Source organism: Monodelphis domestica, chromosome 6 (genome assembly GCF_027887165.1).
Source record: "Monodelphis domestica isolate mMonDom1 chromosome 6, mMonDom1.pri, whole genome shotgun sequence".
Classification (NCBI taxonomy): Eukaryota; Metazoa; Chordata; class Mammalia; order Didelphimorphia; family Didelphidae; genus Monodelphis; species Monodelphis domestica.
Genome location: NC_077232.1, coordinates 184837794 through 184851461, shown reverse-complemented (window position 1 = coordinate 184851461; position 13668 = coordinate 184837794). Strand labels below are relative to the sequence as shown.

Sequence of the window (13668 nt, the reverse complement as noted above, 5' to 3'; positions counted from 1 at the left end):
CCAGCAGAATCAGATGCTCTTGAAAGGCATCTGAAGCTTAGCATCATGCAATAATACTTGTGAAGTACCCTTCAGTACTTCAGTAAATGAAGTTGTAATAGATATTGGCAGAACTTTAATTTGAAAATATCTCCTCTTCTCAACCACTTTGCTCTCTATCCTCACTAAAAATAAACAAACTACAAATTCCTCAAAATCCCACAGGAAACTACTGCTTTTAGTGAGTTGTATTTAGATTTACTTTTCCTGATTAAGATTTTTCATATGAATTTTTCACCCAAACCATTTTAGTGCTGAAAATGTTGTAGCATAGTTTGTCTTTTCTGTTCCTTCCTGAGTCTTATCTCCACACCCATGCCAAGACCACCCTAAGAATCTTAGTTGGAAAAGATTTTAATATTCCCTTTTCATCACTCCTTATTTTGTTTCAGCATCAGTTGTTGTTTTGTTTTGTTTTTCCCTCCAGAAAAAAGTATCTTATTTGAATGGGGAAATCAGTATTGAAACATCCTTTAGGGCTGTGGAAACTTAGCTTTTACAGAGTCAACCTTACAATATCAAGAAGGGGGCTTATTGAGCATAATTTCTTTTTTCTGATAATAGCACTCCTGGTAGTCTATTTTCAGAGGGTTATTACCCTTCCCATGTATCTTGACGTCATTCTGTCTGCCCTAATGCCTTCAGATAAACCCCAATCCACACATTCAGTAGCAACTTGGAAACACTGTGTGCTATTTCCTCCATCTTATTTTATTGCTTAAATCAGGTTCAGAAAAACAGCAATACTCTGCTTCAACTTTTTCAATTATGTGTTATCTTTAATAAATAGTTATTCTCCTCTTTCTTTACATGATGGTGCTCCTGTAAACACGAGGATTGGGTTTGCACATCTAGTCAAATTAAAGACCCGTTAGAGCTAAAGTAGTACAAGATGCTACAATATTTCACAGAATGTGTGACATTTAAATTCTAATATCTTTTCCTTGTGACAGAATGTTAAAGGTAATAGATTGTCACAACATGACTCCATTCTCATGACAATAGTTGTAATGAGACTGTCAGGAACACAACTCTATCTGTGATACAGTCTTGTGATTATAATCTAGTTTAGATTTACCCAAGAACTGTAATGCATGTCCTGTGAATGGTATACTATTTTAAAATTGTACCATGTTATTGTTTCTTTCCCCTAGGCAAAGACATTTTTGTTAGGATGTTGAATTTGGCTATTCACATTCTTGCAACAAATATATACATTTGGGTGGTGTGATAGAGACACATAGATAGGTGGGCTGCAATATTGCCTTAAAGAAAAAATATTCTTGTAGGTGAATTTATTGTTCATACACAGTGCCCCTCCCAATTAAAAAATAAAATATAGAGTTTCTTTGACTATGTATATTCAGTTGTTTCTTTTTCATCCTCCACAGCTAGCAATACTGGAATGCACAGGAGGCAAATCACTGACCTTTTAGACCAAAGTATTCAAGTCCACTCCCAGTGCTTTGTCATCACTTCTGATAACCGCTTTATTCTTGTCTGTGGCTTCTGGGATAAGAGTTTCCGAGTCTATTCTACAGACACAGGTAAATGTTATTTTCCTTACCACTCAACTCTCTTATACCAGTAACACTGAAATGCTTAGAATATTTCCTCATATTCTTGCTTTGAACAAGAATGGCCTATGTGTGATTTGTAAAAAGTATCAAACAAGAAAGAAAAAATATACCTTTGCTTTTTACTCTATCCAGGATATAATCACAGTAGTCCACTGTGAATTTGACTCTTAGTATTCTTTTTCTGTTCCAAGATTTTTCAGCTAAAATGGATGTGTAGCATAGTTGATCATTTTTTGAAGGCAGTAGTTGTATGTAAATAGTATGTGCTTGTGTATATGTATGAGCTTATAGGGTACATACATATATATATATATCCAATGTTTTTCCCACTTTTATGTTACTTTATATAGGTTTTTTGCCTCTTAGAAAATCTCATTAAGTATACCTCTTGGGAGTCGATTTCTCTTTTCCTTTACCCATTTCTGCATGGAATCCTGCTAAAAACTACACCATCATGAAGAAAAGTAGCTGACTCCTGCTTTTATGCATGACAGGAGCTCTTGTTAAGATAGCATAAAAGTACCAGGCCCATATATTCATTTGCATGCATCTGCCTAAGGGACATACCACGCTCAACTATATTACCCCATGAGAACTAATATAATGAGTTTTTGTAATGCTTTGCATGGGAGGGAAGAGTTTCATGCAGGTCGAAGACTAGCATACGGAAGAACTTAGAGAGTCTCGTTAAGTACCAGCCTAATATATTTGAAGTGCCTCTAGAAAATAATATAAGATTAAAAGATTTCTAAAAAAAGTATGATAGATGAGCCATTAAAACAAATCATTAAAAAGAATAAATACTACATACTTTCCATTTTGAGATTAATGAAATATTAGCAGCTAAAATGTCATTGGTACATACTGGAGTAAATATGTGCTACCGTGCTTTCTAGCTCTGATTCTGTGAAATAGATAATAGACATATACAACTTAAAAGCTAAAACTGCATCATAATATCATAAAACCTTGGGACATTTTAGGAATGTAGTGTTATGTTTAATTTACATTTTTAGTTACCTGGAAGTTTCACAGATATTTGCTTTTGTTACTACCTTGTCAACAAATCCTTGTAAAATATACTCTCCTGCCTTCATAGATGATTTAGTAAGAATATAATTTCATATTTATTATTCAGCTTCCACAGAAGGATCTCTATTCTTAATCTCAATTATGATGGTTCAATACTAAAGAATTAAGAATAAGAGATTGAGCAAGATGTATGCTGATCTGTTGGCATGACCTGAAAGTTGTTTTTGTGAAGAAATTTGTGCTTGTAATGACTAAATAGTTCCTATCAGCTAGGTTTTTTTTTTCCCTTATCATTTTCCAATAAGGACAATTCTAAGGACACGCCTGACTCTTTTATGACATAATGTAAGCTTTGCATGATTGGAGTTTAACTAGAAGTTGTACCCATTAGCTTCATATGAAATACTATACAGAGGACTGTTTTTATAGAAAATATTTCCATCATAATATAATACATTTCATTTGATTCAGCCATTTGCATTGTTAGCCCTCCCTGTTTTAGGGCAGTGGTTTCAGTGGTTATCACTGGTGTGATCAGACCTTGCATTTAATGCACCTGTGACATCACCTTACAAACTCTGGTCCTGAGATTATTTGTTCTGGTGGTGATGAGGTAGTATTTTTAAAGGAAGTATTATGTTACTGTTTTAAAAGTAAAGAGGTTAGGAATATATAGGGAGAAATAGACAAAAGAAACCGAAGGGGAACCTCAAAGGCCTGACAAGTTATGGTTAGGGTATGTGAGGAAGTTATTCAGATATAAATGAGGTAAGTTATTCAGATATAAATGATTCTAAAGTAATTTTAACTGGTTTTATTGACGTTTGAAGCTAAAATTATAATAGATACTAAAATAATAAAGGTAAGAATAATAAATGCCCCACACCATCTTCATATAGTCATTGTCTTACATATTTTCAGGCATGAGTTAGTTTTGCTATAAAAACATGCTATTTTAGAATTCTAAACTCATTATATATCTTCAGGATACAGGCTCTGCCTTGCTGTGGTTTTAAGCTACTAAAGGTAAAAATAATTAAACCAATATCTTAAAACTACTATGAGATTTGGGGGACATAACATATTATAGCCCTTACTTTCCACTCTTAACCAAAAAACAGAGTTCAAAGTCTTTATCTATGAGGAATTTTTTGTCAAAATGTGAATGTGTTATTTTAAAGTCTTCATTAAGAGTTACTTATTTTTATACTTCATTTGTATGGGACTAATCTTGTCCCAGAGGATGAAAAAAACAAATTATTTATAAACCTGTCAGAAAAGTCAATGAAGAAATAAATAAAAACTTTTTCATGCTTTCTTTTTGGTTTCTTAATATCCTGTGGACAAAACAAAGTCAAGTGTAGGTTTTATTATAAGTAACTTCTTTGTGTTTTGTTTCTTTGTTTCTTTACCATTTTTATGAAAGCAAGAATATTATAATTGAATACTTTCCTCAAGCTTGGCAGAGGAATAAGAAGAAAAGATTATGTGATCACTAATGTGTAATGGCAAAGCCATCACAAGTGTTGAATTCAATTATATTTTAGCACTTTAAAAAAAACCCTTCCCTTATTAGATTTCAGGATTTAAAAAAAATTTTTTTTGTAACAGGAAATTCTTTTAACGTAAATCATGTTTTCTGGGCACAAGTAGTACAGCAGAAGCAACAATAAAGCCTTCCTCTAGCAGAGGGAATTATTTTCAGGAAGCCTTTTAGATTCAGTAATTCAGGGCCCTGAGCTTGATTTTTTTTTATTTGTAGCACAGCTGTCAAATAAAACATTAACTAGAAAATGTGTTCTGTCAAAAAAGGGATATCCTAGTGGTTGTGGTAATATTTGATATTAGTGTGTCGAGAGGTAGGCTAGTATTAAAAGAGACCAAAAAAAAAGGTTTGAGGAACTCTTATGAAATTATCAGAAAATAATTTATGAAAGAAAGCAGCAGGTATTCATATGCTAAAATTTATTCAGAAGGAATGAACCTCAACGACAGTGCTAGAACCAAATAAAGTTGAGGGGAAAGTCATTATATGTAGAGAAAGGAAATGCAGAGTAATAAAATCTTCTAAATTCAGACCTAAAGTATAAAATAACTGTCAAATAAGGAAGTTAATTTTATTAAATACCTAAGCCATCTTGAAATTTTTCACAACTTAAGGAGAAAATTCTGATAGCTATAAAAAAATAATTAAGAAATTTTGTATTTTAACAAACCACTCATGCATGTAAAATTGTTCTAATGATAAAACTACAATCAGTGTGCAGACTATTTGGCTTTGATACAAAAGAATGATTTTCTTAGTCTTCTAGTACAGTAACTTTCAGTTTCCAATATCATTCTCTGTTTCTGTAGGATGAAGGAGTTGGAATTCATGCCCAAATAACTATGTACATTTCATCAAGTTAAACAGACCTAATTTTCAGCTTTGTATTTCCCACACCTTTTGTATCTTGAGTACAGAGCTGGTAGTCACTTCCATAATTATATTTTGGTTTAAAACAAAAAGTTAATTGGCTGCCAAATGTAGCCTCCTCTAAGAAGCTTTCCCTTCCTGACCACCTCCTTTCAAATGAATTCTGTTCTCCATATGCTTCTATAGTACAGAGAAAAGCTGAAGGCCCTACACCATGATAAACTCTAAGAAATCTGACGTCAGATACTTCCTAGCTGTGTGACTTGGACAAGACATTTAACCCAATTTGCCCAGCCCTTGTCCATCTGTCTTAAAGTTGTTACTAGGACAGAAAGTAAGGGTTAAGAAAAAATAAATTAAAATAAAGTGGGGTTTTAGTAGCATCAAGAATAGGTTTAGACCTTGAAAAGACCTTAAAGACCACCAAGTCTAGTCCCTTTAATTAACAGATGAGGAAATTGAGGTATACAATAGTTAAGTGATTTGTCCAAGGTTTACATAGTTATGAAGTGTCTGAAGTGGGACTTGAGCCAAGGTAGTCTTGCGTACAAGTTCAAAGTTGCTTGAATTCTATTTGTACTAATAAAAATATGTTGTGGTATTACAATGACATTCATCCTATCCTGTAGTACTATTTTTTATCTCCATTATCTTTCATGGCTTCATCTTTTCCTTTGTAGTTGTTGAATATTTTATTTTCCCAACTCAAAGCTTCCCAAGGGTAGAAACATGCTTGTCTTTCTCTTGTACCCTTCAAGCACCTTAAAAAAAGTATTAGAATTAAGGATAAGGAATAATGTAACAAAGTGAAAGAAATATTATAACACATGAAAGAAAAATTTTCATGAAAGAAAAACCATTTTTAATATTTGCTGTTCCCATTTGAATCAGAATTAAAATTTGCAAAAGAAATTTGCTAATTTTTAACACAAAAAAAGTCAATTTAGAGACCATTAGAATTGAGAAAACCTAAAGATTTCAGAAGAGAGTTTTTGATTTTGTATGGTATTAAAAAGTCTTCAGTAGAAACACTTTTCTCCTAAATCACTATAAAATATATATATATATATAATAAGTATGGTAATGACATTTAGAAAGGTATGATTTAAAAACTTGAGTACAAGATTGTCAGTTATGAGTTCATATTTTTATTGTAGGATCATTGATCAACTACACAGAATTTCGTCCTTTTCCTCCTTTCCCCCTGTATTTCCCTCATTTCTCTACTTGATTTCTAAAACTCCATCCTTCCTTTTAATAGCTTCATAGGTTTAAAGAAAATTTAAGACGTCAAAACACATGAAAAATAGTCCCACTTTCTAGCTAATACTTATTGGCAGCTTGAATATTTGTATGCACCAGGTACAAGTCCTTGCTTTTCACATAGCTTGGGATTTCACTTGTGATAAGCTACGGCTTTTATCAGCTCTGCATGTATATTAGTGATATTTTGTAAGCATGAAGGCTTTTTTCCTGTGCTCTTGAACATTTCTGGGACCCTGCTGAAAATTTTATTCAAATAGAAACCCACGGGGATGTTAATGCATTAAAACACTATAAAACATTCATTAATTTATTTTATGAATTTTAGAAGGGAGGCAGTCTGTTGGGGAAATGATAGCTGGTAAGATCTCAACATGGAATGGAGGGGCCACTGTAGTGATTTAATTTCCTACACAATTTCCACAATTATGTGCTAGCCTGTCTGGATAAATGAAGGCCAGTTTGTTTTGTGTATACACACACACACACATACACACAAAGAGTTCATACAGATATTACATATTTTAACACAGTCTTTGTACATATATTCTTTATGTATGAATACATGCATATATGTACATAAACTCAGATCTATTACCTACACACATGCATGCACACACATATAATCCCCCTGCTATACAGTTTTACTGAGGTTCTTGCTCCTTCTCACTCTTCCCCCCAAAATTTACCTCTGAATAAACAGCTATAAGTTTGTCTTTCATCACTCCTCTATGGAATGAATTTCAGCCATATAAGTAATTAAAAGAACAACAAAAATGACCTGACTAGTCTAGAAATCCATGATGAGTTCTTTCTTTCTCCAAATTTATGTAATTCCAGTATGTAAACATTAGAAATATTCCCATATGACCTGTTGCATGTAAATGTATGTATTATCTGGGAAAGTGCAAATGGAATGTAGTAAAGTAAACCCTAATTAATCATAACTAATGGAAGAGGCCAGGCTAAACTAGTGAAAAGTCAGAAGAATTACAGAATATTTCTTACAACAGGCAATTTTCTGACTTTCTAAGACATAGAGAAGTAATTCTATGTATTCTGACTCTTGAACAGAAGTCCTCCTTACCATTCTTTACTGAATATACAAAAATAAAATTTAATTAGTAGCAATCATTTATAGCCAACAATCTGTCTCTTGTATTTCAGGAAAATTGATACAAGTGGTATTTGGACACTGGGATGTTGTCACTTGCCTTGCCCGATCCGAGTCATACATTGGGGGAAATTGTTACATTCTCTCTGGGTCTCGAGATGCAACACTCCTTCTCTGGTATTGGAATGGGAAAAGCAATGGAATTGGAGATAACCCAGGCAGTAAGTACAACTTATTTTACCAGAAAATTTTCTATAAGTCGCTGGTAGTAAAATTTTACTGTAGATACCCTTTTCTTTCTTGTGATAAAGTAATTAAATAACAAGCAATTTTACTTTCTCAAGCTTAAATTAAAGAAGGTCCAGGTGGTCTTGTTAAGATTTTGTGACCCTTGATGACTAAAACTCAAGCTTAAAATCACATTTTTAGTTGCCATGTTTCCCTTAAGGTCTGAAAAATTTGGTCCTTACTGAAAGTAGCATTCCACCAAGGAAAATATAAATGTGTCATCAATTTATAATTACCCAGAATCAAAAGAGATGCCACAAATTATTTTGTCTGTGAACTACTTATTTTTAAAACACAAATAAAAATTGTAATTTTGAAGAAATAAGCCAGGTTTTTGCACAATCTGTGTAATAATGCGCTTTCATTTATATATTAAAAAATAGAACTGGTTGTAAAAGGCCAATCTGGAGTATTTCTCACTGACTTTTAGTTTTACAGATGGGAAATGAAAATGTTTAGCAACAGCCTTAAAATTCTTTATGAAACTACACTGAAGCAGTAAAACACAAAACGTGCAACCGTTTAAAAGTGTAATTCACAGAAGGCAAAAAAGGAAGTAGCTACCATTAAAACCAATCGCACACAGCTGGGGAAAAGAAATGGCTTTAAAAAAACACATTAAGTAGTAGGAAAAAACAATTAAAGGGACCACCTGAAAAATGAGAATTTAATTAAAATGATTATGACAACATTGAAGAGTTACTGCAGGAATAGCATTAGATTTTTATTTCACAAGGTAGAGCATTTTAACTGCTCTTAAATATTTACAGTTTCCTAATTTAAAGCAAGTTGCAATTTTTTTTTGTTAGGGTAAGCACGTGTTTCCAGGTTATTTTTGCCCAAATAGTTCAGTAGTACCTATATCACTTTTGTCTCTCAATTTGAAAATAAGCCACACCTTTAAAGTCCATCTTATATCTCACTGACTGCAATAGATCGTGCTTAAATCTCTCTGTATGTTTATATGGAGATTAGATGTTTTGAAGGTGAGCAAATTCTAGCCATAATTTAAGAGATTTTTTGGTATAGATTTTTTAGATTCAAATCTTTGCTTAATACACTATGGAAGATAACCAGTTGAAGTTATATGTACTGCTTAAGCAAAATGTTTTCCATGATGAATTGCAAATGTCTGTATTTGAGACCAAATTAGGAGCATTCCCTCCAAATGTTGGAGACTCGAGAAGTTTAAAGTATGTAGACTGATATACAGTGCTGCATTGTACTTCAAGACCATGTCTGAGAATTCTATTGTCTCCATTTTACATTCAGTTGAAACACATTAACCATACATCAATGGATTTTTCCCCCTAAATATTATTATTATTTTTTAAATTTTGAACATTATTTTATTTGGTCATTTCCAGACATTATTCACTGGAAACAAAGATCATTTTATTTTCTTCCCCTTCCCCCCCCCGCCCCTTTCCCTCTCCCATAGCCGACGCACGATTCCACTGGTTATCACATGTGTTCTTGATTTGAACCCATTGCCATGTTGTTGGTATTTGCATTAGAGTGTTCATTTAGAGTCTCTCCTCAGTCATTTCCCCTCAGCCCCTGTAGTCAAGCAGTTGCTTTTCATCGGTGTTTTTACTCCCACAGTTTATCCTCTGCTTGTGGATAGTATTTTTTAGATCCCTACAGATTGTTCAAGGACATTGCATTGACACTAATGGAGAAGTCCATCACCTTCGATTGTAACACAGTGTATCAGTCTCTGTGTACAATGTTCTCCTGGTTCTGCTCCTTTCGCTCTGCATCACTTCCTGGAGGTTGTTCCAGTCTCCACGGAATTCCTCTTCTTTATTATTCCTTTTAGCACAATAGTCTAAATATTATTTTGAATAAAAGTATGTTGTATTTTTTTCATTAACCTTCCCCAAATGGCTGCTTTTAATTGTCATAATTGCTAAATCTGTTACTTTGTTATTTTTATCCAGATATTTTGAAAGACTTAAGTCTATCCAGTTTTACCTTTCTTAAACCTATTTCGTTGACAACTTTGTATTAAACAAAGGGGATGATGGAAACTGATAGGCGATGGTTTAGGATTGGTGCCTTCACTTGCTTTAGCTCACCATCTCATCCATGTGGGCTTTGGGCATTCTGCAATGAAATCTGAGAAGTCTCTAATGACACATGAGTTACACATTTGTCTAGGATTATTATATTTCACATCAGCCAATTGTTCATGTCTTTTAGAAAGGTAAGTCCACATAGTGAAATAAGAATCTCCAAATATTTTTGGAGGAAGGCTGCAATAAGTTTTTAAGAGGGGGTAGGGAGGAATCTAGCTTAGTGAAAAAAACATCACTGGAGCATCAGAGCCTTAAATTTGAAGTCAAACTTTGGTGAATAGTATTAATGAATAAGGAAGGCCTGGGTTCCAGTCTCACTTCAGACATTTACCAGCCTCAGTTTCTTCATCTCTGAAATGAGGACAATAGTCTGTTGTACCTACTATGCAAGGATGTTATGAATATCAAATGAGATCATGTATGTACTTTACAAACTTTAAATTACTTATATAAATGTAAAAACAAACAACACTCGTGTTTTCTCACTGAGAGCTACATTTGACTAATCTGTAAAAGAGGAAAAACAATGATAATAACAATGCCCTAATCTCATAGTTTGAGAATCAAGTCCTTTAAACAATTGACCACTAGATCAACATCAACTTTCTTATGAAGCCCTTTGGTTGAAGGCTCATTTTCTGTACAGAGTGGAAAATATCAACTTCTCCTAGTGCCTATCTGGAAAAAGGCTGCAGTAGACCAAGTAGTCTATGTTCAGTGCTGGTGGACAGCAGTGTATATTTGCTAAATTAATTTCATCCAAGAAAATTATATCTCTTTCATAGGACTTTAGATTTGCATTTGAGGAGAGCCTAGAGGCCCATTAGGGCCAGCCTCCTCATTTTGCAGATGAGGAGCAAAGATCTAGCAGCTTTAAGAACTTTGTTCCAGTTTACAGAGTTGGCACTTGGCAAGGCTGGAGTTCAAACCCAAGTTCCTGACTCCAGCTCTGCCACTTTCTCCATAGCATTATACTTCCTTCCTAGCCCTTGAAAAATATCGGATACTTCAGTTTAATTTAGATACATCATTTGCTTTGAGAAATCAAGAGGAAAATGAAACTAGAACAAGTTTAGTTTGTTTATTTTTCTGTCACAATCTGTACTTCTCGAAAGAAAAAATAAGCCATTTTTGCACCACGAAAGTTAATAGCAATTAGTGTCTAGATGACAGCACAGACAACATCTGAAGTCAGATGAATTTTCAGATGGGTATTTTTTGTGAGACAAATATTTTTACTTTCACATACTCAGTCTGTGCTTCTTCCTCTGTTATCTAGTGTGTGATCTAGACAAAGCATGTGGGTTTTTACTACACATGTAATAAATACATGGCCCAGAGATGCATATAATAACTTGTTTTACTTAAGACTGTTGAGTTAAAAGTTTCCTCCCTTCCTCCATGGTAAAAAGCACATGAAAGAAATCTCTAGGCCTGTTGTTTTTCAGTTTTTTATAGGTCTCCTTCACTTATGGAGTAGTTTTTCCAATTTGAAAGTCAAGAGAATAAGCCTTCTTTGGAAATTTAATTTCACTTGTTCAGACCATGCTCCACTTTTTTTCCTTTCTTACCACTTCACTGTCTCTAGATCTAATACTAATGCCGTTTGTAAAGTCAATAGCTTTATTACTGTTTAAACAAAAAGGAACAGAGAGAGAATGAAAAATAACATGCTACCCAATTGTAATATGTAGATGATCTGGGCAAAAAATAAATTTCATAGTGGATAAGTTTTGTATATAACAACTTTAGGCTCAAAAAAAAAAATACAGGTTCTCATGGTTAATTAAATCAGCCTGTTATAGTAAAAATACTGTGTTTTCACATCTACCAGGCTTTTTTTTCTTTGAGTGATAATCATTCATTATTAACTTTTGTGAAAAATACTTTCCTAAATGCAGATAACAATAAGCTATGACTTTAATTTATAATATACACTTGGTACAAATTAATTAGAAATAGCTTTGAGATATAAATGGAGAATCTCACATTGATTTTTAGTTATTTTTCAAAGAGAAAGAGCCCTGCCAGAGAGAGCCTTGCTCTTTTTCTTCAGTGACTCCTTTCCCCCATGTTGCTGAGGTCTAGACTTATATATCTCTTATTATTATTAAAATAAATGATCCTCAAAGTTTTCATATTGCAATTTGCAATATTTTAAACATTGAAATGTCATTATTTACCTGCATTATATGCAGAAAATTATAAAGTAATCACTATTATTTATAACTATTTTGTGTATAAAAACACAAAACAACATAAACTTTAGTTTAAAGAATTAAAGCCCATTAATTATTTGTAGGTAGTGAATGGGTGTGTATGTGTGTGCATTTTAATCCCCAGGTGATTAGCCTTAGACACAAATGTCCATAGACTCTTAAGTTGTGACTTAGATTTGTGTGCACAGTATTTTTAGTGAAGTAGTTTTCCATTTGCACATTCTGGTTTTGATTTGATTGAAAGGTGGCATTTTTTTTTTTTGCAATCAGACATGCTAATCTATGTCAGCTTTCTGTTTTATGAGAATGGCGTCTGCTTGGGAGAAAAAAGAACAACTATTTGAGTTGTTTTTTTTTTCATCACAACATGATCCTGTTCCTTAAAAAAATATTTCAGCACCATTAATTAGAAAGAAGGTTTTATTAACCATAAGGCTAGAAAGAACAGACCACAGAGCTGTTTTTTAAAGTACTGTATGATATAGCTGCCCTGTTTTTTCTCTGTCTAAAACTTCATTTTGTTGTACTCTCATCAATCACTTAAAAGTCATTACCGTAAATCCTACTGTTATTAATTTTACTAGTATCCGCCTAATGAGACATTCCTCCTATAATTAAAAATGAATTCTAACTTTCAGGCATTCTAAATTTTTTTTTAATGAATTTAGAATGATCTTACCATATGAACATAAATACTGCCGATATACACATGTACTGCACATCAGCTCTGTGAGAAAAGTGGTGGTATAATATGTCCAGGTGTGAATTATTTACTAGATGCTTCCTAGTCTGTCCTTATGCATATGTATATTTCTGTGCACATATACAGGAATTATGTCCTTTTTATGGTAAGGCACAATATCTTTCACTGAAGCTACTGATAAATCCTTATTCTTTGTCTTGCCAAAAAATGGCCAGATTGAAACTAACAATTATTAGTGGATAGAAGTAGATGTCCTAGAGCACCATCTTCTGGCCATCACTAGGAAATTAGTGCTGCTGATACCTGGGAAATCAGCTCAGTAATCCAGGTGAGCTTTAACAAAAAACTAAAAGTTGGCAAGGTGTTTTCTGTGTGGACTAGAATCGAAATGGCACTTCCTTCTTTGAGTTAAATTTAACCCCCTAAAAATGAAGATTAGTTTTCTGCTTTGTAGAATTGTAGCCAGCCAGGGGTTTATTTTACTTATAATTTTGGAGGATAGAGGGAAAGCAGGTACTACATCTGCCTGTTTTTTTCCAAAAAGGTTCTAAAAATAAACAGTTTTGAGACTATCACCTGGTTGGACTTCACTTTAGGAAAGGATTTAGAGATGACAGCCTTGTCTAAGAGACTTTATTCCAGTTTGCACTAATTGTGTTAGATGTTTTGTGATTTTAAGTAAAGGAAATGAAGCTCATAGCGGGTTTTTGGGCCAGAGAATATCCCAGACACCCTCATCCACAGTGAAGTGTTGACCTGTCTCTTTAAGGAACCAAGTGTGTATCACAGCTTTAGCTACAGTTTTCCTTGCAGCATTAGTATGTCTATCTTGTGACTGAAATCAGGCCAGATAAGTTGCTTTCTTCCCTTGAAGAATTCCACAAGTTGGTGTGTTGGCAATATTCAAGTTCAGGTGTCACAAAAACTGTATGC

At 33.5% G+C, this 13668-nt stretch overlaps 1 protein-coding gene across 1 annotated transcript in view; it reads left to right on the top strand.

The window, feature by feature from the left end:
* Nucleotides 1-13668, top strand: part of LRBA (LPS responsive beige-like anchor protein) — an 854371-nt gene that overhangs the window by 807672 nt on the left and 33031 nt on the right. Inside the window, exons 51-52 of the mRNA XM_056803808.1 lie at nt 1431-1586; nt 7498-7665. Of these exons, the coding sequence (XP_056659786.1) occupies nt 1431-1586; nt 7498-7665 (324 nt within the window). The remainder of the gene's footprint in view (nt 1-1430; nt 1587-7497; nt 7666-13668) is intronic.